General features: G+C 55.0%; 1 protein-coding gene across 2 annotated transcripts; it reads right to left on the bottom strand.

The window, feature by feature from the left end:
* Positions 1-641: 641 nt before the first annotated feature.
* Positions 642-21662, bottom strand: SLC25A15 (solute carrier family 25 member 15). Of its 2 annotated transcripts, none has more exons than XM_055135762.1 (8): positions 21531-21662; positions 20429-20517; positions 17970-18094; positions 13967-14225; positions 6960-7097; positions 5625-5794; positions 4612-4770; positions 642-2007 (listed from the first exon to the last, which is right to left on the bottom strand). In XM_055135762.1, the coding sequence occupies exons 3-8, from the start codon at positions 18022-18024 to the stop codon at positions 1883-1885; spliced, it is 906 nt and encodes a 301-aa protein (XP_054991737.1). In that variant the 5' UTR covers positions 18025-18094; positions 20429-20517; positions 21531-21662; the 3' UTR covers positions 642-1882. The 2 variants fall into 2 exon arrangements, with proteins under 2 accessions (XP_054991737.1, XP_054991746.1); XM_055135771.1 differs by lacking the exon at positions 21531-21662 and adding an exon at positions 21296-21431.
* Between the last annotated feature and the right edge of the window lie 1204 nt (positions 21663-22866).

The following is a 22866-nucleotide window of genomic DNA, read 5'->3' as shown; positions in this document are numbered from 1 at the left end:
TTCTCGCGCTAGAGATATTGACTTAGTGTTGCAAGCACAGTGGGGTTTCTTTAAACATAGCATTTCCAGTTGCTGGACTGTGCCTGGAGGAATGTCAGAAAAGCTATATCCACTGTACCCAAACTCTGAACCATGACTCAAGCCAACAGAAGGAAGAGAGAACTCCCCTGGGCCAGGTCTCGGTTCCTCCCCGGCACCCTCCCTTCTGTTCACCGTTTCACCTCGACTCCCTGCTGGCCGCCACTAAGCCCCACTCAGAGCTCCAGGCTGGAAGTGCTGGAGAGAAAGGGCAGAGGAATGACGTTTCTTCCCAGGAAGGGCAAGCGGGCAGGAGCCACAGCTCTGCAGCCCTCAGTGCCAGCCTCTGCCCCACCCACCCTGTCTGTGTTGCTCCTACAATGGGCTGGTTGCCACAGGGCCGCTGTGCAGGGCAGAGCTGGGGGGAGAGCACGGCGCTCGGTCTGGGAGCACCACTCCGGGGGCAGCCATTGCCCATCCGGGAGTGGCCTGGACCGAGGGTACTCGCAGAAGAGGGGGACAAGAGAACCCGCTCACATTCCACCCTGTGGGCCAGAAGAGCAGCCACCACCCCCACACGTGAGAAGCACACGGACCAGAGATTTCTTTGTTGCTACTGTCAGGCAGAGGTTTGATAAAAATTATTTTATTAAACGCTTCATAAAATCACTTTGATTTCATTGCTTTATAAATTCACACGCTACAAAGAGTCATCATTAAAATTTCCTCGGTACCAGGACCAAACGGAAGACGCAGAGAGCTGCGGAGAGCCCCCTCCCCACGAGGTACATTTCAGAGTGGGTCAGCGCCGACCTCGCTCGGTGGGGGACGGACACGAGTGTGTGTTTAGTTCTCAGGGGACAGACCTTGGCCCTGAGCACTGCCCCTCGGTCCCCCAGACAGGAAGCAGGGGCTCCTCCTGGCTTTGGCATGCCACGCCCCAGAAGGGTCACAAGTTGGTGGCGGCAATGAGCCCAGCCCAGAGGAGCCCCACGGGGTCCCGAGCCCCAGAAACAAGGTAAGGGCTATCAGCTGTGAGGGTCTTCAGCCCCCTCCCCTGCCACCTCCCTCCTCCCACTCCGTCAACCTGAACCCCAGAACTGGGGAAGTGCTGGGGAGAGGGAAGGGGGAGCTGGCAGTGAAGGCCACACTCTTGTCCAAAAAGTGTGATGCTCTGATCTGGTGGAATCCAATCCCGCCAGAAAAAGCAGGGTGCTGTTTGAACAGCAGAGCGTCGTGGAGAGTTCCAGGACCCCTGCTCCAAGACTGAGATGGAGAACACGGGACACACATCAGTACACAGCTGACTCCTCCTCTTTAAATCCAGGCAGATGTTTCAGACTTAAAGTACCACAAGGAAACTCTAAAAAAAACACCATTTAGTATCACACGCATGTTCAGATTTTAAAAAGAAACACGAGACCCGGAATGGGTTAGGCAATCCTTTGCAACCGTCTTCATGAGACATGGTAATCTCTGGGATGTTACCTCATGAGGTGTGGGATTAAGTGTGGAACCAACGGGGCTTCCCCCACAACCCAGAGCCATTCAAACTGCATGTACAGGCACAAGTTTAGGCCAACACCTGACACAGCTATAACTCAGATTAGGTTCCGAGGGCCAGTGGTTAGCCTGTATATCCCAGCAAGGCCACAAGCAGCCAACTTTTCTACTGCAGCACAATTGTGGGCACAAATTTTATATATTTGTATTAGCAGTCCTTTTATAAAGTCTACGATTAAGGGGAAGAAAGACAAAAAAAAATAATTCCCTCTAAAATCAAAGTCACTCCACATTGGTCTTGCACTTCATGAAACCCTGAGATCAAATGTCTGTGCTTGGATCACGGACCGCCTGGAACGCTTCAGGATGCTTCAAACTGGTTCATCATCAGCTTCCGGCTGTATTCATAGGCCAAAAACAGGGCGCCGTTGGCAGGGAATGCGCGGATCATGGTGGGCTTCAGTCCAGAATATAAGGCGGTTATTCCTAGAAGACAAAACAGTGCTCAGAGATGGAGCTGCCCTCCCTGGAACCCAGCCTGGGGCCTCGCACGCTGATACTTGCACGCTTCACGCAGCCGGGAGGTGTGCCATGAAAAACCAATGAGGGTCTGGAGCGATAGCACAGCAGGTAGGGCATTTGCCTTGCACACAGCTGACCTGGGTTCAATCCCTGGCATCCTGTATGGTCCCCCGAGCACTGCCAGGAGTAATTCCTGAGTGCATGAGCCAAAAAAAAAAAAAAAAACCAACTGAGACATACAAAGCTCTTCTAGGCCTCCTGGCGAGGGGCATCACCCTAACGGAAATAAGCACATGCTAACTATGTTCCGGTGACAGCACGCTGCTGCCGGCTGGTAAGTGGATGGGGCAGAAACAGCAAGGGCAGGGCACTGCCGCTCGCCTGCCTCCTGCGTGCATCCACACAGAAGCAGGGGCCTGTTCCCACCGCAGCACGTCTCCTTCCGTGGAACAGAACAGAGAGAGCCTCACAGGCAGGGCAGCCGTCTGGAGGCCACACACGCGCCCCACCCCAACCCCGACTATGCAGTGAGTCCCGCCACACCCCGAGGGTTACACACGCCCCTGGTGTGCCCGCTGTCCCCGTGCTAGTGAGGCAGGAGGGCATCCAGTCCAGGCCTGGCTCCCGTCTCGGGCCCCCGAGGCTGCTGTCACAGCAGCCAAGCGCTTCTGAGGCTGAATGAGAACAAGCAGGCTGGAAAATGAAGGAGGACTTGAGCCAGTCTTCACTGCACAGTGAAGTGGTTCTTCCCGTGACCGGGAATGTGCCGGAGAAACTGAATTCTAGTTTACAATGAGCCTGCGGGAAAGGTGACTTCTCCATGTCTCTTACTGTGACGCAGTTTCCAAGGACCTACCACTGAGGCTGCTTGAGAACTTTCCCTGCAAGTACTACCCAGGGTCAGAAAGAACAAACTAGCTAATGACAGGATCAGGACTTGATATATAATTAAAGTACATCCATATCAACTATGTTTAAAATTACACAAACTTAAAGGGGGGCTAGAGTCAGGACTGGATAAAGTGCGTATGCTCTATTTGAGATACAAGTAAGTTTCCACCTGCCACTAGTTGCAAAAGGCTACCTTAAGCACTAAGAGGCAGACTGGGCGTGAGGACACGTGAGTTACTCAACAGTTGGCCAACACTGGCTTTAGATAAACATTCCTTCAGAATTATGCATTCCTGCATGATTCTTGATAGCAAACCACCCTCAGAAGGGCAAGGGCATTTCAAACCCCTGCAGTCTTCAGGAGGTTGTACGTTCTTTCAAACCTGTGGGCCCTCTCCAACAGCCATCTGCTGACAGTGCTCTCTGAGACACGCTGTTACTTTCCACACCTTGTCCACAAAGTAACTAGTCCTCCCGGGGCCTGGGGCGAGCCCGGTGGTGCAGTGTCTGCCCCGCCAACACGCTGCCCTGAGTCTGATCCCCAGCACTAGCCCACGTGCCAGGTATGACCTGGTGGCAGTGACGTTTGGGCCTCAAAGTGCACAATCTCTTGTGCACCGTGACCAGGTATGTGACCCCTGCAGAGTACACACACCACAGCCGAGTGTGTGGGCCCGTCAGTGCAACCACATCAACTACGGGAGAAGGGACATTCCTTCTAGACTCTTTAGAAGAACATTTCTCATCCCGAGGTTAAGAATGAGAACTTTTTTTTAAAATCTGGAGGCAAATATTCTTTTTAAAAAAATTTTTTAAATTTATTTATTTTTTATTTTTACTGAATCACTGTGAGATAGTTACAAGCTTTCATCTTTGGGTTACAATCACATAATGATCAAACACCTATCCCTCCACCAGTGCACATTCCCCACCACCAATATCCCCGGGATACCCCCTTTTCCCACCCTCCCCCTGCCTCCATGGCAGACAATATTCCCCATACTCTCTCTCTACTTTTGGGCACTATGGCTTGCAACACAGACACTGAGAGGTCATCATGTTTGTTCCATTATCTACTTTCGGCACACATCTCCCATCCCAAATGGTTCCTCCAGCCATCATTTTCTTAGTGATCCCTTCTCTTTTCCATCTGCCTTCTCCTCTCCGCTCATGAAGCAGTCTTCCAACTATGGGGCAATCCCCCTGGCCCTTGTATCTACTGTCCTTGGGTGTCAGCCTCATGTGATGTTATTCTATACTCCACAAATGAGTGCAGCTCTTCCATGTCTGTCCCTCTCTTTCTGACTCAAGAATGAGAACTTTTAACAAGAATTTCCTTTTCCTTTGGTTTTGGGCCACCCCTGGTGGTGCTCAGGCCGGGCTTACTCCTGGCTCTGCACGCAGGAATCTCTCCTTGCTGTGCTCAGGGGACCCTGTGAGAGGCCAGGGATGGAACCCGGGTCAGCTGCATACAAGCCAACACGCCCCCTGCTGTGTTCTCCCTCTGCCCTTGATAAGAACATTCTTGAGGATGACAGAGTGAACTAAAGAGAAACAAGCCCACAGCCGGGGCTGACGTGGTGCCTGAGAAAGTCCATAAGGCCGGGAGGAGGGCCCGGGGTGCCGCCAAAGCCAGCGGTGGGGGAGAACCCCCCATCCACAAGGACCCCTACTCACCTTCATTCCTCATCACACTTATGAAGGTCCCGACGAAGCCCGCCTGCTTCCCGGACATGGAGAGAACTTGGATTCTGGACTTGATACAATCCACAGGGTACACGGCAAGCCAGAGGCAGATCCCACCGAACCCGCCACTCAGCATCAAGGGAACAGGCCCTGGCAGGGGAAGGAACGACAGTGGGTGTGACCTGCAAGGGCCTAGGAGCACTGTAAGCGAGGCACACGGCCAGGGCACAGTCCTGGGGAACACTGCCGGAGCCCGGCAGACACAGGCCGCTCTGATCTGTCTGCCCTTCCCCAGAGAGCTGGGCTGGTGTGGTGGCGGCTCAAGGCAGACACACAGCAGCCCCAGCCCCAGTGGCAGGCAGGGTCCCGCCTTGTGGAAGAGGAGAAGCCGCGAGACAGCAGGCCCCATCTCCAAACTGCGACCCACAGTAACGGCCGAGTGCCCAGTGGTCCTGACTTCTTCCCTTTCCCATGAAATGACCAAAGCCATCTAACTAGATAGAATAGGCCTGAGAACTTGACTAACCCCCCCCAAACCCCCAAATAAACCTAATATATTTCAATCTAGTACACTCCCATCAACTGAAGGGAGTTATTTTTTTAAATACCACAGATATATCAAGCAGCTAGCAGGACATGCTAGAAAGAGCCACACTTTGCTTTGCTCTCAAACATGATTAAGCCTTAGAACCAAGTTCTAAGCTTATCGCAGGGTGGCTTACAGGGGATTCTGATTTATCGATGGTTTCCCATGGGGCAGTGATGGCCACACTGCTGCTTTCCGAGACGGATCTAGAGACACCGGAACACGTCCTCCGGGGGGACGTCTGGGATAGACTGATTCAATACCAGCCTTGGGCACTACCGAGTCCAACCACCGCACCACGTCCCCTCAGCCTCCAGAGACCCAGCCCAGTGAGGGGGTCCCGGCAGGGCCTGCAGTGGTGGAGCCAGCCATGGGGGCAGACGCCGTGCAGCCAAGTGCTGGCAAGGCTGCTGCTTACCCAGCTCATCCTTCGGTCTTCCGCCTGCAAAGAAAGAACGGCTCAGCTCATAGCCACCGAAGAAGAAGAAGTAGCCTGGGACCTCTCGGAGAAGCGTGCTGGAGAGCCCGTGGTAGAAGCCTAGGGGGCCGTCCTTCCCCAGGATGCCCTTCACCACAGACCAGACGGTGCTGGGGAGAGACACAGAGAGGCCGTCAGGACAGGGCGCATGGCGACAGGACGCTCACACCAGGGCAGACCCGATGGAACCCAGCACAGACCAGCACATCTGAAGTCGGAAAGAGTCCAGCAGGGCGGGTATTTCTCCTGCTCTTGGGGAACCAGGTTCAGTCCCCAGCACCCCCTATGGTCCCCGAAGCCCACCAGGATGATCCCTAGTGCAGAGCCAGGAGTAAGCCCTGTGCACTACTGGGGTGTGACCCAAAAATGGGGGCAGGAGAGAGAGAGATAGAGAGGAGGACGGGAGGAACAGAGAGGAGGGAGAGAGGAGGGAGAGAGGAGGGAGAGAGGAGGGAGAGAGAGATAGAGGAGAGAGCAGTTGACTTTATAGACAGAGAAACCAGAAGAAAAGCATTCTGTGGCAGGATCTCTGGCACTGATAGAATTTGAACATGGTTTGTCACCTTAGTGTTCAATAGCACTGTTATTTCTTTAAAATGCATTTAGTGGCTGGAAAAACAGTCCAACAGACAAATGGCTTGCTTTGCACACAGCCAGATCCCTAGCACCGTATACGGTCCCTGGAGCACCACTAGGAGTAAGCACTGAACACAGCGTCAGGAGGAAGCGTCAGGAGGAAGTCTAGCCAGGGATGCTCCCCACCCCCCAAATAATTCATTTAAACATGCATCACACAGGTCAGAATTCCATGGGCCCTCAGAAGCCCAGATCCCAGGCTCACAGGTAAAAAGGGCACCCCTGCCTCTTGCCTTCCCCAAAACATTGGAACGTGAGCTGGCTGGCTGTGACACTCTGGGGGACAATGTGGGAGGGCCAGCCTTCCGGCAATATCCCCGATGGGGAGGGGCAAGTGTTCTGGAAACAAATATTCCAGAGTGGACAAATTTTGATTTTAATATTGTCGGAAGCTTCAAAATACTCCAGCCAGGGAACTGACAGTACAGCCGTTAGGGCACTCATCTTGAACACAGCCGACCCGAGTTCAATCCCTGGCACCCCATCGGAGCCCTCCAGAGCGCAAAGCACAGATCCAGGGCACAGAGATCAAAGTCAGGATTATGCCCTGAGTCCCGCCAAGGATGGCCCCAAAGCAAATAAAATACTCTTTCCACCCAGACCCCAGGGGACAGAGGGCACGTATGGAGCGGGACTTACTTCTGGCCCGCGGTCACCTTCCCGGACGACTCCATCTCAAACATGGTCTGCAGCCGGCACTTCACCAGCTCGGTGGGGCAGAGCACCAGAGAAGCAAACGCTGAGGCGAAGGAGCCAGCAGCTGCGTTCTGCAGATCACTGCAAGGTAGAGCACAGGACAAATGACTGCCAGGGCCCACCGTCCCCCAGCAGGACGAGCTCAGACAAGTGCCCATCAGCGCTCACGGCCCTCCAGCACTACTGATACAGGGAAGCCAGAACGGAGTGGGAAAACGCCCTCCCGACGCCGTGTGCTATTCCCTTAGACTCGTGTAGTAGGTGGGAGCGATGGGACAGTGGGTAAAGGCTCTGCCCTGCACACGGCTGAGCCTGCTTGCATCCCCAGTACCACAAATGACCTCTGAAGCATCGCCAGGAGTAACCCCTGAACATAGCCAGCCACATAGCCCCTGAGCACCTCTGGTGTGGCCCCAAGCCCCTTATCCCCCAACAAAAAGAAAAAAAATTGAAAAGCAAAGGAAAAAGAATCATGTATCTCAACAGCAGAGCTGTGTGAGGCCCTGGGTTCCATCTCAGGCACTGCAGAAGATCTTAAAGAATTCCACAGAGCTTTAAAATGAACAGCAGTAGGGGATATGGTGCTGCCAGCAGGCCAACCTGTACCTGTGGGGTGAGTGCATCAGCAGCCTGATGGTGCTTCAGGTTTCCTGACACCCCAAAATTGTCACTGTGCCTTTGGCCAGACCCCAACAACTTGGAACCAAGTTTACCAAGAAATTAATGGCCAAAAGTTAGGTATGTGGGAGCCACACTCACAAACCACCTCTGGCTCAGCTATAAAAGCTCAGTTGTTGGCCTTATTTCAGAGACCCATAGATAAATCTCGGAAGAGAAAAAAAGCCACAGTTAATCTCGGACCCGTGCATGGCTGAGCAAACCAGGGTAAATCAGAGGGGGTGGGCTGGCGTGTGCCCACCTAAGCAGAGCCCCCAGCAGCCGCTTGCTTCCACAATCCAAAATCACTGCCATACCCCGAGCTGGACTCCCACATCTTAGGATGAACCTCACCAAGTTACAATCTGCTGAAAATTTGGGTATGGGGTTCTGTGACTGAAATCTCCAGGCTTTCATGGAGTTGGGGTGGGCTACCTCCCCCCACTTCCCAATACACAGTCACCCCCATGAACCAAATCCAGTGCCATCTGTAAACTCTACTACTGGCCTTGCTTCAGAGACCCCTAAATAAATCTCTAAAGAGATTAAAAGCCAGAAACACAGCAGTGAATCCCAGAAGACACCACAGAGCCAGAGATCTCTCTGGGCCCCATACCAAGCCAATTTCACTGGATTGGATTCTAGGATTAAATCCCCATGCTGCATGGTGGCAGAGGCACTGGGCTGTCCCTCCCCGGCTCCCCGCCTACTCATCAGCCTAGCTGTCACACTCACAATGTGCCTCCGGGCACCATCTTAGCGCACCAACCACCCTGGTCCAGAGACACCCAACTGAATCCCAAAATGGATTAGTGCCCTACAGAAATGTCTCTGGAACCCAACCACTTACAACTAGGATTCCAGAAGTGCACAGCCATGGCACCCAAGATATTCAAAATGACCAATGGACAATAAATGATCTAGCATCTGCCCCTGGTAGGCAGGCTTGAATGGTGGTGGGAAAATTCAAGCAAAACATAATTCCCCAAAGTAGAGAGAGAGTATTGGGGAAATTACCTGACATGGAGGCAGGGTGAGGACTGAGATGGGGAGGGGGATATACTGGGGACACTGGTGGTGGAAAGTGTGCACTGGTGGAGGAATGGGTGTCCGATCATTGTACGGCTGAATCTCAAACATGAAAGCTTTATAACTGCATCTCATGGTGATTCAACAACAACAAAAAGGTAATGTGGAGTTCATGCCCAATTCAAACAGCTTAATCAATGACTGAATAAATAGCAGTATTCCTATCTTTAAAAACAAATAAATAATAATAATAAAATGGGGGGCTGGAGCGATAGCACAGTGGTAGGGCGTTCGTCGTTCACGTGGCTGATCCGTGTTCGATTCCTCCACCCCTCTCGGAGAGCCCAGCAAGCTACCAAGAGTATCGCGCCCGCACGGCAGAGCCTGGCAAGCTACCCGCAGCGTATTGGATATGCCAAAAACAGTAACAATAAGTCTCACAATGAGAGACGTTACTGGTGCCCGCTTGAGAAAATCGATGAGCAACAGGATGACAGTGACAGTGACAGTGAATAAAATGGGCAGCAGCACCCCGACTTCCATGAGGGAGAGCAGAACCTGGAGGTGATAATGTGCCCAGTCACACAGCCACGAGCAGGCTACAGCCCACACCGGCAAGTAGACAGCTCCGCGCGGGCCTGTGCACGGCCCCGCCACACTCCTGTGCTTGACTTGAAGCTCCAGAGAGATCTGGAGCACAACCTGGGCCAGCACTTCCCAGGCAGCTCTGTGCCACGGGGTGCCAGGCTGTCTGCAGCGGGGCAGGGAGGACCGTGCTCACAGCTGGGCAACCGACTCCTAATGATAACTGCCAGGACCTCTCATGGGCTCCCCGAAGTCCTCAGCACATCCCCCAGGACTTCCCTGAACTGGTGTCAAACCGAAGTATGAAACCGCTCCTGGGGTCCTGGGGCCAGAGTGACAGCACAGTGGGTGGGCATTTGCCTTGCACAAGACTGACCCGGGTTCAGTCCCCGGCATCCCACATGGTCCCCCACACACCACCAGGAGTAACTTCTGAGTGCAGAGCCAGGAGTAACCCCTGAGCATCGCTGGGTGTGACCCAGAAAGAAAAAACATTTTTCAACTAAAAAAAAAAAACAAAAACAAAAACATGCTCCTGTCCCCAGGAGAGGGGGTCCTTCCCAGTAGCTTAGAGCCCCAAACTGGCCCCTCCAAACCCCCCACCCCGGAGGGAGATGCTGCTGATGAAAGACCTGTTTCATTTCAGAGAACCACATGCCAGCGCGTCCCTGCAGTCCGGGGACACAAGCAGCTGTCCTTGCGTCCAGCACCCGGCAGCCAGAGGGGGGTCCACAGCGCATGGCCACTGTCCACTCACTGCCCCCTCACTTAGTTCGCTGGTCAAGACCAAAGCTGAAAGGGTTTCTGCTCGTTCTGCCGCTGAGCCAGCCTGCAGACCCCGGCGGGGCCTCCCTCTGGCCTGTCCACCTGCTAATGGTCGTCAGGGCTGAGAACTGACCTCGCCAGGCTACAGAGCAATGGTGGCACTGAGGCCACAACTGTGGCATCCGCGGGCAGGGGTGAGGCCCCAGCAGCACGCAGTGGCAGTGCAAGGATGAGGCCCATCATTGTGCAGGGGACCCTGTCACCAACCCACGCTGAGCCAGGTGGCCTGGCCCAGCCACGCCTGCTGGGTGGACACTGGGGACTGGACTGGTGCAGGGAGGTCGGGTTCTGCAAGGCTCCTCTGTCGCTGCTTCAACACCCAGCACAGCGTCCCAAACAGTGCTGCTGAGGGAGACCACATCCCTCTGTCTGTCTGTTCGTGCAAAGTCATCGGGGAACCCCGAGGGGCAGTATCCAAACCCAGAGCACACAAATCATCTCAGAAACTTCCCGCAGTGCCCCCCAGTGGCGCCTCCGGCCTGGTTCTCTTTCCTCCAGCATTTTCATAAACTGTCTTTGACCCTGTTTCTTTTCCTAGGGGCCAGGCCCGGCCATCCTGTGACAGTGCTCAGGGATCAGTCCTGGCAAGGCTCGGGAGGCCATATAGGATGCCAGGATCGAACCAGGGCTGGCCGTGTATGAGACTAATGCCTTAACCCCTGTCCTCTTTCTCTGGCCACAAGACACTCAGGTTCTCACTACAGAATGCGGTCTCCCCAGGGTGAGGGTCTGATAGACTGTGGGGAAGGGATGGAGGGACTTGGTTAAGGACCTGGTGAGGGAACCTACTTTTGGGAACCACAATCCTACCCCTGAAACATGCATTGTCTTATATAAACCAAGATGATCTCAAAAACCTACCTCCATGCATGAGAACGTAATGATGAAGCATGGTCCTTTGTGGAAGGGCACCCGGGTAGGACTCAGGGGGCCGGGAGCTCCTCCGGGTGATTCCGAACCTACTGGCTCACGCGAGGCCTGAGCATGCTGCTGCCTGGGGCCAGGGCCACAATGACAGAGCTTGGGAGTCTCCAGGGCTGCACCCAGGGGTACCCAGGGATTTCCCTGGTCCAAATGGGGTCAGCCGCGATGCTGAGTCCTTGTACAACTCTACCCTGACCTTTGAGAAGCCTTTGGCCTCAAGGGAGAAGTCCTCGGTTCTAGAAAGATCCAGTGCCTTTGAGAAGCCTTCGGCCTCAAGGGAGAAGTCCTCCATCCTAGAAAGATCCAGTGTCTTCGAGAAACCACTAGTCCCTGGGGAGAAGTCCTCAGTTCTAGAGAAATCTGGCCCCTTCGAGCAGCCTCTGGCCGCAGGGAGGCCAGCAGGCACGGACAGGAGGCTGGTGTCTGAGAAGGCACAGATGTTCGAGAAGCCGCAGGGCTCTGAGAAGGTGTCCCAGGAGCCCGGTCTGGCTCCCAGGAGGACAGGCTTTGAGCGACTCCAGGCCCGGGAGCAGCCAGCCCCTGGGGGAAACCCATCACCCCCCGGAGGGCAGAGGGCCAGGACCCTTCCCGACAAGAGACCCCCCTGCTCAGCCACGCCCGGAGAGCAGGACGCAGCCAGCCAGCAGGCCCCGGCCACCCACTTCCCGCCCGTTTCCTTCCAGGTGAAATCCCTAGCAGAGAGGACAAGGCGGACATGCCCTCCCCCACCCAGGGCACCCCCGACACCCCGCTCAGATGCTCCTCCGGCTCCACCCACTTCATCGTCTGGGAGAGCCCCCGGAAAGAGAACGCAGAAACAAGATTGTTCCGCAGTGCCAGCGTGAAGATCTGTGGCAGCACAGGCAGTGACGAGAAGGTGCAGGAGAAGATGAAGAAGTACCACTTGGCCGTCCAGCGATCAAACTCCATGAGATCCCCTGGCGCCTCTCGCACCGAGACCCCTGTCACTCCCACGAGTGCCGCCAACGTGGCCAACAAGCGCCACCTCTTTGAGAAGGAGCTGCCGAGCGGGAGCCGAGCAGACCGTGTCTCCAGACCGAGGGACAACCTGAAGCTCCGGGGGGCCGTGACGTCCAAGCTGAGCCTGTTCCTCAGCAAGTCCCAGGCGCCTCCTGAGCAGGACCCGCAGGAGGCGCAGGAGGACACGGCGGCCACCAGGTGGACTCAGGAGGAGAGGCGGATAGAGAGGTTGGACGAAGTGGTGTGGGGTCCAGGTGGAGCCACACAGCTGCGTCGCCACCTCGGATGCCAGCCCTGCCCCCCAGCGGCACCCACCTCGCGCCGCCCCTGAGCCTGCTCCTCACTCTTGGGGAGACCTGGCCTGCGCCCAGCCTGGACCCCGAGGCTCTGTCCATGGCCCCCCAACCCCCGACGTGGCTGAGGCTCAGACGCCGTCCCCCTGGTCGCATCATCTCTGCCCGCAGCTGCCCCCACAGACACGTGCTGTCTCCCCTCTGGGGACCCCCTTAGCCGGCCTCGGGGCCAGACTGAAGGGGCTTTGCCCCCCTCCCGCTTAGTGCTCACCTCTCAGCCCCGGCTGTGGGCCTGGCCAGAAGGTCACTGCCCCCCTGTGCCCTCACCTCCTCCCTGAAGTCCAGGAAAGAGCAAATAAAACTCACTTTCGGTGTGAGCCGTGAATGACCCAAAAAAAAAAAAAAGCACTGACCTCAGATATCATGAAGATGTACGTTAATTTCAAATAATCTCTTGGGGTGGGGGAGATGGTCAAAGGATTGGAGTATATGCTTAGCCCATGAAGTCTCAGGTTCGATCCCTTGCACCAAATCATCTTCCAAGTACCCCTACCCACCCCTCCCCCGGCCCCTATATCACCAATGCAAAGCTGAAATAGTGCCAGAACATGCCAGGTGTGGCCCAAAAACAAAAACAAAAATCAAATTATTTTTAAAAATATCAATAATTGGGGCAGGAGAGATAGCACAGTGGGCAGGGCACTAGCCTTGAGCGTGGCAGACCTGGACTTCAGCCCCAGTACCCCTAATGACCCCCAGCCCTGCCCGGCTCTGTGATCCCTGAGCACAGCTGGGCGTGCCCCCAAAACTCAAAATACAAAATCAAATCAACATTCAAAGAAGGGTTGGCTAAATGTCCCACAGACCCCTGAACTCTCTTCAGCTCTGACAGAGGCCCGGGAATGACCAAGCTCAAACCAGGGTCAGAAGTTCACGGACACTCAGCCAAAACAAACAAGAAAACCCCGTTAGCTTCTCCTGCTGCTTCTCAGATCCCCAGATTTCACGTTTCTTTTCAGCCCTATTTGCCCAGGCAACCTCTCTCAGTATTCTACACCTGGCTGATGAAACAGGCCCAAAGCGAGGCCCCAGCCCTCCGCTGTGGTGTGAGTCCCGCACCCAGGGGCCCCTGCAGGTCTGCCCCTGCTGAGGGTGCTGGAGAGAGCCTCCCTCCCCGGGGTGGGCACTGCACTGCACATTCCCCGGCTGGCCTCTTAACCAGAAAAGAAAGAGCTGTTCTTCTTTAAAAAAAAAAAATTGGTAAAAAGTATCAGAAAATGGGGCCGGAGAGACAGAGTAGCAGGTAGGGTTGCACGCAGCTGACCTGTGTCCGACCTCCAGCCCCGCCCAGGGCCCCCCTGCGCCCCCCAGGAGTCTGAGAGCAGAGGCAAGATAGGTCATGAACGGTGCTGTTCGCACCCAAAAGACAAAATTAAACAAAAATTTTAATAAAGTGAATAGAAAGTCTGACCAAAATACCAGCTCTAGAGCACCCAGAGAATCCAGACCGCACAAAAGTGTTTGTTTTGGGGGGCCCCCGCCTGGCAGTGCTGGGGGTGTGGTGCTACACGCTGCGGTGGGGGACGGAGGTGAAGCCTGCGCTCCTGCCCTCTGAGCCTGTCCTTGGGAGCCCACCGGCACGGCGGCCCCACCCACCTCAGCTTGGCCTGCGGGTCCAGCCCGATGACTTTGCGCACCACCTGCTGGCAGAAGCCGTAGCACATGAAGAGGACGGAGTTCTCGGCGATGTTGGCGATGAGCGCCGGGCTGGTCCCCTTGTAGAAGCCGCGGACGCCCGTCTGGGAGTAGGTCTTCAGGCAGCAGTCGGTGAGGCCGCGGTACAGGTCGGGGAACGTCTGCATCTTCACCTTCATCGTATCGAAGGGCTGCCCGGTCAGGACGCAGGCCGCGCCCCCTGCAACCAGAGGGGCCACGCGCTCAGCCTCAGCCGCCCGCAAGGCAACCCAGGTCTGCTCTGCTTCTGCTCGGCTGGACCTCTTTCTCTTTTTTCTTTTTTGGGTCACACCCCGAGATGCTCAGGGGTTACTCCTGCCTGGCTCTGCAGTCAGGAATTACTCCTTTCAGCGCTCAGGGGACCACATGGGATGCTGGGAATCAAACCCGGGTTGGCCGCATGCAAGGCAAATGCCCTACCCGCTGTGCTATCACTCCAGCCCCTCGGCTGGACCTCTTCTCCCCCTATACCTCCAGCCTTTCCGTGGGATCCAGGGGTCTCTAGTGTACCTGGTACACACACACATGCACACACACACCAAGGACACACAACACACAGACACACACACAGTAAGAGTTGAATATTGATGTTCGCTCTCTCTCTCTCTCTTTCTCTCTCTCTCTCTCTCTCTCTCTCTCTCTCACACACACACACACACACACACACACACACACAAATATACACAGTGGGAGAGTCAGATACTGATGTTCTCTCTCTCACACACACACACATATACACCCGGGGAGACAGAAACTGTGCCCAACAACATAAGTCACAAACACAAAAGGCAAGATGGATGTGCACCGAGGATCTTCCGCCCTGGGCCCACTCTACCTGGAGCACCTGGGCCTCGACTCTGCTCTGCGCCCAGTGCATGGGGCAGCATGGGGACTGGGCACAGAGGGCAAGGGAAAGGCCGAATGCAAGCGGTGACTTGACGCAGTGCTCTGTGCGTGCTCAGAACCACAGCAAAGCGGGGAGAGGAGAGAGCCGGGAAGGGCTGCCCACCCCTCCCTTCCCCAAGCCCTGGGATCAGCCAGCACCAGAATGAATAACCGACGGGGAGGCAACAGGCAGAGCTAATTAATCCCTCAGGACTTCAATGTTTGACCCAGTGGAAGAACATCTCATCTGAACCCTACCAATCAGAGGTGTGCGCCCAGACAGGGCACAGACAGGGCACGGACTGAAACTTGACTGTACTTGGTCCAAGCCCTCCATGGATATCCTTTCAGACTACAGACTATTAAAGGCTGCCCTATCTAAATCTCACTAGGTGAGTCAACAGGGTGTCTGAGGTGAGGGAAAGACTGAAGCATGTCCTGTCCCATCCCAGCCCCAGGCCAGCATTTTGGGGACTGCTGTTGGTTTGTCACCCCTGCACTGGGCCTGACACATCCTGTTTCTTGTATCAGGAAACAGAACCTCCGAGAGGGGTTATTCAAGTCTCGTAAAAATGAGGGCTTGAGAGAAAAGTCAATGGGCAGAGCACGGGCTTTGCATGCAGGAGGCCTGGGTTTGGTCCCCAGACACCACATGGTTCCCTAAGCACTGTCAGGAGAGCACAGCCAAGAATGACCTCCCACATCAGTTCCTGAGGTGGGAAGCAGTACAGCAGTCGGGACACACACCTGGCATGCACGTACCGTGGCACCACACAGTGCCCTGAGCATGACTGGGTGCAGCACCAGAGACTTACAAGCACCACGCTAGGTGTGGCCTTGGGCCCCCACCTTTGGGGTGACATGGAAACCCTCGATACCAAAAGGCTTAGCAGCATCACAGCTTCGGGTCCTTGTGTTAAAACACTGGCCTCAGTTGGCTAAGAAACACCTGTGTGGCCCCAAAAGCCTCCTGAGCACCACCTCAGGAAGGATGACTTTAAAGTAATCCCTGGCAGGCAGACAGACATTTCCAAAGGGCCTAAAAACCGGTCTCTCTGCAATCACAGGCGTGTGCACTCTGGATTCCAGACACACCAGTTTTGCCCTCGAGAGAGAACCAACTTCTGATCTGTCCTATAGCTAACCCCATTCTGACTGTGCTGTAACTTAGTAAGTGGGCACTAGAATTAGAGCGGTATTCTAACCTCAGCTACTGCTGGGCTGGAATAAAGTAAGATCTTCATCTTATCAAAGGAGATGAACGTCAGGTGTTTTTTAATGGCCATAATCTGGATAAGCCTGGTGCAGAGAAGCTGAATAAGGTATTTACTTAAGAGCACTACTAATTTAGCTGGGGGTCAGGGATATAATACAATAGTTAAGGCACTGCCTTGCATGCAGCCAACCTGGGTTCAAAACCTGGCACCCAGTGCACTGCCAGGAGTAATCCCTGAGCACAGAGCCAGGGGATCACCCTAAAGCCAAATGATGATGATAATTATAATAACAGCAGTTCACTGGAAGTCTGTCATAGTTTATCCCTGACCCTGAACAGGTAAGCCATCGGAGGCTGAAATACTGGTGGCGTATCATGGGCGGGAAAGGCATTTCCAAGGTAGGTGGTTAGTAAGTTTTCACCCCTTTCCTGGAAACCAGCCCACTGCCTGTGTCCTCCTCCACACAGAGGTCCCACCCTCTCGCCTACCGCATGCAGTCCCTCCTCGAGCCCCCCCCCACCCCCCGGTGGGTATGACCATGCTGATGTCAGCACCAGCCAGTGGGCCTGATACCAGCAGATTCCCAAGTACCTGCCCCGGGGAGAATGTATCAGGGTCCAATATTTCTGCGCTTGCTTAAAGCCCAGCCTGCTGAGCTGAGACCCTCAATGGCAGATCTGAGCCCAGAGCGACGCCGGCACAGCCAGAGGCAGGCGACTGGCTCATGGGTTCCCCGGTCAGTGCTGCAGCCTGACTCCAGCAGCGTGGAATCCAGCCCTCTAGGCAGGAGATGCTGGGACAGAACCGGGGAGCCCTCGGAGACCCTGCTCAGGGCAGGGCACTCTCCGTGGCCTAAGCCAGCAGCCAGCGCCCTGGCCCTGCTCTTATCAGCACCTGTAATGTGCTGGCTCGAGCCGTCTGTGGAACCTGCCTCGACCTTTGGCTCAGGGGAACACACTTTGTTCTTCTCTGACCCAAGAGAATGGCAGAAAAATAGGAGGTGGCCCTGTGACCACACTTGATCTGCTGACCAGGATGTCCCACTGACCAAGAGGACAGTGAACAACCCAACCTCTGGCCTCCTTGCTCTGGAGAGTTGCAACCCAGTCTAAGAATCAGTGAGGGGCTGAAGAGACAGCTCAGAGGCCAGGGCACCTGCTTTGCGTGCAGAAGGCCAGGTCTGATCCCCAAAGTCGCAGGGTCCCCTGAGCACCACCGGGAGAGATGCTCCAAGCTGGGTTAGCGGGGCCCCAAACCGAACACACAGCTGTTGCAACATGACACTGAAAACCAGCACAGCAGGGCCAGAGATAATACAGCAGGCAGGCTCCTGCCTCGCATGCCCCAATCTGAGTTTCATGCCGACTCCCCACTTAGGCCCCGAGCCCTCCAGGAGTGATCTCTGAAGGACAGAGCCAAGAGCAAGCCCAGAGCACAGCTGTGCCTCTCTCACCAGAAACAAAACTGAATCTGTGCAGGAGGCAAAGCAAACAGCACGTTCCAGCTCCCGCCCAGCACTGGTGGAATTCCGGAATCCAGAGACCAGCAATGCTAGCCCTGTGCTGCTAGTGCTGGTGGTGCTCGGGGAACCAGAGGGATGCCAGGAATAAACCCATCAGCCTGGAGTAACTCCTGAGCATCAACAGGTGTACCCAAAAAGCAAAAAGAAAAGAAAGGGGGAGGCTTTCTATGCAACCTTCTGCCATGCCAAGTGCAGACAAGACACCCCGGGCCCTTTTGTTAAAGGGAATTTATTCCCAGGGGAAGGCAAACTTATGGCTCCGGGATTACTCTATAGAGCACCGCACGTGCACTGGAGTTACCTGCGGCGCCCGCAGTAAGGTCGATGGCCGCTTGGATGGCTGGATTGCTCTTCATCTTCTCACGCTTGGCAGCCGGGCTCTGGCGAAAGTGACTCTCTGCAGCTTACGACAGGCACCGCCGGTCCCTGGGAGGAAGCAGGCGCTCAGTTGGTCTCCACACCTTCTTGCCTGGAGGCCAGCTGCCGGGGTAGCGGCCCTGACCTTCCGGGAAGCCAGAAATCGGCTCCACAACGGGGCCTCTTTGTGGAATCTGCACAGCTTAGCAGTATCAGGGTTCCTCGCCCCACCCACCCCTCCCCAACCTCAAAACCCTTCTCCCCAAATCAGTGGGGGCACGTCAGCCTTTCTGGAAACCTTTGAAATGGATTCCAAAGAGCGTGCCCACAGCACACATCCCCCGTGTCATCAAACTCGTTTTTTCAGAGACCGGTACTGAACTACCAGTGAGCAGTCTGCTCTCAATGCAGACACAGCCAGGGTGGAGGCCCCAAGAGGGTTACCGGATGCTCACAGGCCAGAAGCCCCAGTGAGCGTCAGTGCTGCTCTGATGCCCCAGAAGACGCCCAGAAGCCCTAAAAGTGGGGCTGCTTCTGGAACACTGTATACATGAAACCCTATCATTAATAGTACCGCAAATCACAGCATCTAATTTTTTAAAAATCATATTTGTACAGTAAACATTTGATGCATTCTCCAAAAAAAGTGTTAATACTACAAAGGCAAATATAAATAACCACATGTGTGACTATGGACGTGCTCTTAGGATACAGAGCGAGCACAGCACAGGATTAGGGCAAGACTGCCCAAGGGACTCGAGCACATGCTTTGCATGCCGAAGCCCCAGATTTGATCCCCAACACCACAAGGTCCCCCAAGCCTTGAGCAAGGGAAGCCCTGCCTTTAAACCTTGCTAAAATGAAATCCCTGGACCAGAGAGACAGGGATTAAGGCACTTGACTTGCTTGTAGCCAACCCCAACTTGATTCCTGGTGCCACGTGATCCTCTGAGCACTGCTGAGAGCCAACCCTGAGCACAAAGCCAGGAGTAACTCCAGATGTGGCGCCCAAACACTTTTTTTAGTGCAGACTCCATAGCTGGCTCAGGTGGGACTAACCATATGCTGCTGCTACTTAGTCAGCACCCAGATGAGCTGATGCCTAGTGACCAACCACTCTTGAAGAAGAAGCTGAGTTTACGCACCCCAACTTTGCTTGACAAGACTCAAGGCACTTGCCACATGTTCAAATGACCAGGTATCATTCCTGGAAATCTTAATTGAGTGCATTTGGGCAGGAGCCTGAGTAACTGTGAGAAAGCAAAAAGTCTACTTCTCTACCATTACACAAAAGGCAATAATGGAAAAGGCATGAACATGTAAAGAGTGACAGAAAAAGAAAAAGTGACTTTAACATGGGAGATTAGAATAATTTGGCAACTATCTCTTCATGGCTTTCAAGCTAGGGGAGTAAATTTCTATGTGTCATAAGGTACAACAAGGAACATCCCTTGTCACACTAAAGTCATCCCTGTCTCCCCCACTCTCAGGATAGGGGGGAACCCAACTAAATACACAAAAAATGTCAATTGGCAGCCTAGACATCAGCTGAAAGTAATCTGGAGCACCAAATTATTTGGGGCACCAAGAAGTTTTATAAGCACTCAAAGCATTTCACCAGTGACCAGATACCAAGATTCCTTATTTCTCTACCCCCCCCCAAAAAAAATCTTTAAAACCAACAACAACTGGGGGCCGGAGCGATAGCACAGCGGTAGAGCGTTTGCCTTGCACGCGGCCGACCCGGGTTCGATCCCCGGCATCCCATATGGTCCCCCAAGCACCGCCAGGAGTAATTCCTGAGTGCAAAGCCAGGAGTAATCCCTGAGCATCGCTGGGTGTGACCCAAAAAAAGCCAAAAAAAAAAAAAAAAACCAACAACAACAGAAGCACAAGTCTTAGAGAAAGAAATCAGGGTCCAGAGAGATAATGCAGGGGTAAGGCCTTCACACAGACTAGTGGTTCAGTTCCTGGTACCTCACGGTCACCAGAGGACCACCAGGAGTATCCCTGAAACAGAGCCACGAATAATCCCTGAGTAGGAAAAGAAAAGAAGGGGAGTTGAAAAGAAAGGAAAGGAGAGAAAAAAGAAAAGGGAGAAAAGGAAAGGAGACAAAGAAAACGAAACTCAGCAGTCCCAGCTTTGAGACACTGGCTCTGCAGCTCCGGGCTGCAGGAAAAGGGGGGCCATGTGCCCCCTAGAGAATGGTCTCCGGGCTCTAATCCAATCTCCTTCTTGTCCAGCTGGAAACTGAGGCCAGGAGACAAGGACTTGTCCAAGGTCAGCAAGCCGGCAGGAGGGAGAGGGCTGGACTCAGGCTGGCTTTTGAAACTGTGCCGACCAACCAACACTTCACTACAGAGAATTCCAATCTATCTGAAAAACAAAACCAAGACACCCACCTACTCATTTTAGAAGAAAATCAGGGGCAGGTAGGAGCCTCAGAGACAGGCACGGCCAGTGTGGTCTCTCGACGTGGTTCCTTGTGGTCCTTTTAAAAAATGTTTAAAATTTAATCACTGTGAATTGCAAAGTTAGTTATTCATTATTGGGTTTCAGTCATACAATGTTCCAACACCCAATCCCTTCACTAGTGTCCACTCCCCTTCGCCAATGTCCCCAGTTTCCCTCTCACCCCCAGCTTGCCTCTATGGCAGTCCCTTTTTCCTTTATTTTTTCCCCCCATTCTCTATGCCACAGTGCCTAGAAGGGTATCTCCTCTTCTTGCAAGGAAAGAGATGGTGCAGGTGGCAACCAAGTTGCCAACATGATCTCCGCCCCTAAAGGAGACGAACTAACACAAATCTTATGAGTTACTTGTAGCATCACTGGGATAGAAAACAGCGGTGGCAACAGATTCAAGTCAGGACTGGGCAAAGCGGAGTTTTGCAGAAAGGCTGGCCGTGATCTGAGAGCCTTCCTGTGCAAAGAGCCAGATCCTGTGAGCGACCCCTCTGCCCTCTTTCAAAGCAGGGCAGGCAGACGCTCGTGCAGCGAGACGACAGCGCCAGCCGGCGTCATCCCCGCCGGTCCCCCGGGGAAGTTCATTTCTCTCCCAGGGGGGTTCCCTCTGCGCGGGGTCGCCCGGCCCCGACTCTGGGATGCAGAGCAGTCCTGCCACCAGCAGCCCGCAAGGAGCACCTCCTCCGGGGGCTCAAGATGCTCGTCGGACCCGGGCGCAGTTAGGAGCCCACTTGCAACTTTCCGTGGCCGGGTCCGATCGCCTCGACCCCGACCCCGCCACCTGCGAGTCACCCGGGCGAACGCACCTCGCGCTCCCCCGCGCCCGAGCGCGACCCGGAGGTCGCAGGACAGCGCGAGGGGCCCCGGCGCGGACTGTGCGGGCCGAGAGGCCGCCGAGCCCGTCCGCGGAACCGGGCAGCGCGCGCGGGGGGCACCGCGGGGCCGGGCACGTGGGCAGCGGCGCCCGCGTCCCCGCCCCGGAAGGTCGCGGCGCCCGGACGCCTGGCCAGCCCGCCCTGCGCGCCCGCCGCCCGCGCTCACCCCGCGGCCCGTCCTGCCAGCCCGTCCTGCCAGCCCGGCGCCCGCTCCAGCTCGGGGACGCGGGGACGCGGCGGCCGCTCCAAGCGCTCCCGGTGCGCGTCCGCCCCGCCCCGCCCGCGAGCGGAAGTCGGCGGGGAGCGGGGCCGCGCCTGGCGCAGACGCGGGCGCCAGGCGGGAGCGCGCTGGGCGCTGCAGGGGGACCGGGGGTCCAGGGCCGGGTGGTCGCCCCCAGACTCCTCCTGGCTGCGACCTGAGCCCGGCCTTCATCTGAAATCCTAAGCAGGCCGCGTGGGGACAGGGAATCTGGAGCCCTGGTGTAGACGTGGGTGTTGGGTGAGGGGGTAAAACTAAATCTTGTAAAACATAACTAAGTATTGCATAAAAGCTCAACTCGGAGTAACTTTGTAAATCGTGGCTCTTTAATCACTGTATCACTGTCATCCTGCTGTTCATTGATTTGCTGATAGGGCTCCAGTAACGCTCGACCCTGTCGCATGCTAGTGTAGCCTGATGGCGTATTGGAGGCTCTTTCAGGGAGAGGGGAATAAGAACCGTCGTTGTTACTGGTTTTGGCACATTGAGTACACCAGGGGTAGCTTGCAAGGCTCTGCTGTGCGGGCGGGATACTCTCGGTAGCTTGCAGGGCTCTCCGAGAGGGACGGAGGCTTTTGGGGCGGGCTCTAATCACTTTACAGGTGTTCCCAGTCTACCGAATGTAAGCTTTTGATCGACTGGCATGTTGTCAGGATCTGCACACTGACACACACGCACCTGCCTGCGTCTCTGGGCAGCACCTGGGAACACCTGCGGCTTCAGATTGATCTCCTTGAGGTTGATGGAGTGCTCCTGGAGGCTGTTGAGCAGCTGGCAGAGCAGGCCCCTATCAAGGAGGGTCTGTGACAGGTCGAACACCTGCGCTGAGTCCCAGGTCACCCCTTGGTTGGATGACAGCACCGCACAGTGGATGAGCCACTGCACGCACTGCCGCCTCGGCTCTATGTCTGACGGCACTGACTCGGCCCAGATAGCTCTTTCATAAAAATTAAAGCAAGTGCAATATATAAGTGTAAAATATATATAGTGTAAATATATGATATGTTAATATATGGTAAATATATAATGTAGGGGCAGAGCGGTAGCCCAGCAGGTAGGGCTTTTGCCTTGCACGCGGCCAACCAGGGTTCGATTCCTCCGTCCCTCTCAGAGAACCCAGCAAGCTACGGAGGGTATCCCGCCTGCATGGTAGAGCCTGGCAAGCTACTCATGGCGTATTCAATATGCCAGAAACAGTAATAACAAGTCTCATAATGAAGACATTACTGGTGCCCACTCGAGC

Source organism: Sorex araneus, chromosome 1 (assembly GCF_027595985.1).
Source record: "Sorex araneus isolate mSorAra2 chromosome 1, mSorAra2.pri, whole genome shotgun sequence".
NCBI lineage: Eukaryota > Metazoa > Chordata > Mammalia > Eulipotyphla > Soricidae > Sorex > Sorex araneus.
This window is presented reverse-complemented; position numbering and strand designations above follow the sequence as displayed.